General features: G+C 46.0%; 1 protein-coding gene across 1 annotated transcript; it reads right to left on the bottom strand.

The window, feature by feature from the left end:
- Nucleotides 1-767: 767 nt before the first annotated feature.
- On the bottom strand, nucleotides 768-4,678 carry LOC147301988 (uncharacterized). The gene has a single exon (XM_086282469.1). The coding sequence runs from the start codon at nucleotides 3,085-3,087 to the stop codon at nucleotides 880-882; it is 2,208 nt and encodes a 735-aa protein (XP_086138595.1). The 5' UTR covers nucleotides 3,088-4,678; the 3' UTR covers nucleotides 768-879.
- Nucleotides 4,679-5,216: the final 538 nt, after the last annotated feature.

Raw genomic sequence — 5,216 nt, 5'->3', positions numbered from 1 at the left:
AGATGGAGAAAACAAAACCTGTGGGAGTTTTGTAGGTGTCCAGTCAGTGGCCGCAAGGGAACGTTTAACCATTCCACCCAGCTCCTTAGCCTGGTGTCCAGGATGTAAGGCCAGTGACACATGGGGAGCTGCCTCATCAGACATCATGTACCACTGTAATTGATCTGTTGTAAAAGTAACCGCTGCTGCCACTCCCTCCGGTGCCGCAAAAATGCACGACATGTTCAGAGACCAAGCCCGCCCCTCACACTGCTTTTGGAACATGTGCTGGTACCAGGTGGTGTCATGCCTGTCATAAAACAGTGTAACATGAGGTGGGTCAGGGGGAGGGACATAAGGATGTAGGAGTGAGAGCCACGGCCGCCATTGCTGAAAAGCAGTCCAAACTCCTGGTTCAGCAGGTGTTTCAACTTCCAATAATGCCCAGTAGATGTCAGCAGAGTCCGCCAAACAGGAGGAGGGTTGCAGCAGAAACTGACCACCTCCCTCTGGCCCATCAGAGCAGGGAAGTACAACCCCAGTAGGGAGAGTCACAGTTAGGCCTTGTGAAGAGCAGAGTATTGTGGCTCCTAATTTAATCAACAAGTCTCTTCCCAGTAAATTCACAGGCGCCTGTTTTGAACAAACATAGCTGTGTAACAAGGTCTGATCTCCAACCGTTGTGGGGAGGGGCACGGTGTAAGGCAGAGTTTTAGGTTCCCCAGATATGCCCACCACTGTAATCACTCTGTCAGTAAGTCTTTCACGAGCAACATTCTTAATGGTGGAGTACGTAGCTCCAGTGTCCACTAAAAAGCTGCTTCTTCTTCTATCTACAGTTATGGACAGCATAGGGTCCGCCGTTGTCCCTTCACCGTCCTGGGCAGTCTGTGGGGTGTCCTATAGCTGGGGACCACCCTCGTAGTACTCCCACCCCATCACAGGCATCTGTGGGGCCGGGGGCACTCCAACTAAAGCACCACGAGGTCCACCTCTGTGGCCAGGATGCTGATAGGGCCCACCACGGGCTCCCCTGCCTCTTCCAGCAGCCGGGTTCAAAGGGCACGCTTTAGCCCAGTGTCCAGGTTGTCCACACCGGAAACAAACATACATCTGGCCTCCCCTACCACCTCCCATCTGACCCCTTCCCCTGAAACCACCTCTGTTTCCTCCAAATGGGGAACCTCTCTGCCCATAAGGGGCCGGGGAGTGATAAGCACCATACTGGGGGGGCTGTGGATCAGTTGGCCATGGGTTCGGATACAAATCAGGGGCAACTGGACCAGGAGGGGGAGCCGCAGCGGCCACAAGCTGCTTTTTAGGCTTGTCACCTTTTCCACCCAGGTCGTTTTTAGCTTTCTGCAGCTGAACCTTCAACAGTTGCAACTGTAAATCTTCGACGCTCTCCGCTTTATCATCAGACTTAATCTGCACTTTGTTAAGATTAAAAATCAAATGTTTCTTCCAGATTGCAAAGTCACAGTCCTGCAAATCAGGATTATCCTCCATTTTCTGGCTTACTGACTCCGGAATGCCCCTCAGCACCGCCCTTCTAAACCACATGCTCTGTGAACAAGTCCTACTGGGGTGATGACCTGTATGGTTCACCCAGTCTTCAACAGCCTGATTTAGATAATGGGTGGGATTTTGCTTTCCCTCCCATTTAAATTTCTGTAAGGTGCCTTGATTTTTGGGTGGGAATTGTTTGCGCAGGGCCGGTCCAATAAACCTCAAGGCCTGCATTAGTGGCACCTCGTTCTCATGCATGGTAGTACCCGCATTTTGTTCCAGGTCCGCTGCCTGAGATCGGGATGTGCACCTAGTTATAATAGCTCTAAAATCTCCCAGTGCGAGGTCCTGTCCAGCTGTGTATTTATCCAAACCAGCCAACCAGGCATTCCCTCCCTCCGTTATGTCAGGGAGTTTGTCCACTAGGGCCTGGACATCTCCGAATGAATAAGGTTGATACACTGGTCTACGTTGCGCTTTAGTCTGGACCAGGGGAAATATGCCTGGAGGCTGAGGCACAGGGCCCTTAGATCTAGTCTGATATCCTAAACTGGGAGGGGTAGAGGGGGGTGTATTGTTAAGGTCACTGAGTTCATCATCAGTATCCTCAGTTTCTTCCCCGCCTGGTGGGGTAGCAGCGTCAGCAAAAACGTGGGCTAAACTCATCTGTGTTTCCGGATCCTGACGGCCCACCAAAGACATGGTAACTGTGACATTTGGTGAAGTGCCAGGCTCAGTTTTTGCAGTAGCGGTCAGATCTCCTTTAACAGCGACAGGAGTGCTGGCAAAGGGGTTGGACCGGGAAAGAGGGGCTGACGCAACACGATTATTCACCTGGACCACTGACCTATGTTCATTTAAGCAGCTGCGTAATGCTGCTTCTTGATCAGTTAATTGTTGTTCAGTGGGTTCCTGTCTGTTCATTCGAACCGCAAATGGTGCGCTCGCAAAGGGGTCAGTTAGGCCCTCAGATCCGGTTCCAAAACAATGGGACATAGAAGAGGGGGCTCTACTACTAGCTGAGGATGTCGCCGACAGAGAGGAGCTTCCTGGGCAAAAATGCTTGGTATCTATGGGAGTTGGAGCTACGGGCGGTTCTTCTCCAATAGTCATTATGCCACCAGAGATATTAAGTACCGGATATATGCCTGCTGAGGGAGGAGTTGAGGCAGAATAGGGAGGTGGCTGAGACCTATTTTTCTTCATGTGTGGTTTTGCAGTTTCCCATAAACACACCCAGTGATTAAATTTAGCTTTGCGGCCTGCGTGCTTATCTGCTTCCTTTCTGTGTCTCACCCCGCTCATCACACCTGCACCTGCTGCTGCTGAGTTGGCTTCTTCCTCTTTCTCTTTTGCCTGCATAGCCTTATTCTGCCAAATTATTCCCCAGTTACCACTACTCCCCTCGTCCTTTCCCTTTTCTTTCATTAACCTTTCAGCTGTTTTCCTCAATGACTCTTTCTGCTTTTTTGCTTCTTTAGGCTGGTGTGTGGAGTTGATGACTGTCTCAACACATGTTAATTGTTCTCCCAATGTGCTAAGAATGACACCGGGACCCCAACCATCATCATTAGTTTCTCGATCTAATTCTCCATCCATTTTACTGTCAATGGAGGAGTGTTCTTTTATTGATTTTAAAGGAGAATTTGGGCCAGCTGGGTTTCTGCCTCTGTTAGGCACTAACAGCTGGGGCGCTGCTTTAAAGGTGAGTCAGCACTGAAATATCCCTTCAGGTGTTACCAGGCTTCTACCAAACCGGAGTCTGGCGGGTAACCTTGCCTAGAGCTTCCTGATAGGGGTGCTAGTTGGTTGTCACCTTGTTCACACGTCTCATTCACACTTCATACATTACCTGCAGTCACTCATTACCCTCCTTATGTATGTAATAAATGTGTAAAAAAAAAAAAAATTCTATGTGTGGTGTATTATTTTAACCAAAAGAGGAACCTAGTTCCTTTAATTGTGTAATCTGTGAACAACGGAGAACCAAACTGTCCTGCCCAGTGTTCCACAGCAAGCATTCAGCGTGTATTTATGTGTGTCCAATATCAAACAGAACATCAAAACATTTAAAACACTAAAATCATCGGGGTTTTAAGAAGAGATCCGTTTTCTCCTATTGATCAAAGGGACCCCTCCTTTGGACTCCAACCAGTACTTCTCCTTTTTAAGTTTTAGAGGATCTTTTCTAATAAAGTCCTCTGGGCCTTCCTAACCCTTCTGTAGTTTAGAGAATATTACTAAAAAATATTCTCAAGGCCTTTAACCTTTTAATTTGTTTAGAAAGGCGTTACTAATAAACCCTTTCAAGGTCCCAGACCTGCACTGAGGTATGTATCCGACACCGGAGAGCAACCCGTCGGCTGCAACCGTGGTCAGACCTCAGTTCACTCTTATCTTTATTCACTTATTCACTTATTTCTTATTCACTTATCTCTTATTCACTTATTTCTTATTCACTTGTCTGATTCTCAACAAGCCTTAAGTAAGCCAGACAATTTTGGTTATGAATTACTAGGAGTTTGGACACTAAGTATTTTTATAATGTTCAATATAGCAGAAATAAAAGGTCTGCTTACCTTGTTTTTGTGTGCACACAGCTTTTGTCCAAACTCCGTTCACTCAGACCACGGCCGAAGTCCTCCCATCCGTTCCAGTTGACCTGGAGCGGATCCTGTTCGTGACGCCAATTGAAGGATACAAAAAAACAACAACAGCAATAGAATAATATTAAACACAAAGTGAACCCGTCTTCCTTCATTAAATAGGTTCTTTTAGATGTTAAGGAGGAATTGACTTAACCAGGCTGGCGGAGAATGAAGACAACCGGACACCTGCGGCAGATGGGGAATCAGTGAACTTTTATTGAGACAGAGACAACCTCTCAACACAGCTCACATCAGGAGATTCCTAAAATTTGCTGTGAGGATGGGTATATATTCTCTAAAACTTACAGGAGGGGGTTGTGAGGAAAGTGCTGCATTAGCAGAAAAAACAACTCCATAAAAGGAAATCGGCCTTGGGTGTTCTAGTCTCTTCGCTTGCAGATATCTTGCACCTGCAGGATGAGGCGATCGCTTCTTATCGCTCTCAAGGCCAAAGTCGTGAGCACATTTTTATTACACAGTTGCACAGTAACTTTAAAGCTGAACAATATTTAAAGCTGAATAATGTTTGATCAGATTATATTTTCTTCATGTGGCAGCAATTTTTCACACCAGCATATTAATTAATGAAAGACCAAGACAGACTTTTAACTCATTTGAAAGCCTGATGCTTAACATTGTCCACCCCAGCTGTGAAACTCAGAAACCAGTCTTACTTGTTATCATCTATCGTCCACCTGGGCCTTACACAGAGTTTCTGTCTGATTTCTCAGACTTTATATCTAATTTAGTTCTGAGCTCAGATAAAATAATTATTGTGGGTAATTTTAACATCCATGTAGATGCTAAAAATGACAGCCTCAACATGGCATTTAGTCTGTTATTAGACTCAATTGGTTTCTCTCAAAATGTAAAAGAACCCACCCACCACTTTAATCACACTCTAGATCTTGTTTTAACATATGGCATACAAACTGAACATTTAACAGTGTTTCCTGAAAACCCTCTCCTGTCTGATCATTTCCTGATAACATTTACATTTACAATAATTGATTACACAGCAGTGGAGAGCAGACTCTATCACAGTAGATGTCTTTCTGAAAGCGCTGTAACTAAGTTTAA

Source organism: Aulonocara sp. 'chitande type north' Nkhata Bay, linkage group LG23, assembly GCF_057382095.1.
Source record: "Aulonocara sp. 'chitande type north' Nkhata Bay isolate Kocher_YH1m ecotype deep benthic linkage group LG23, A_spYH_male_GT1.1, whole genome shotgun sequence".
Classification (NCBI taxonomy): Eukaryota; Metazoa; Chordata; class Actinopteri; order Cichliformes; family Cichlidae; genus Aulonocara; species Aulonocara sp. 'chitande type north' Nkhata Bay.
The sequence above is the reverse complement of the archived record's forward strand: the minus strand, read 5'-3'. Positions and strand labels throughout refer to the sequence as shown.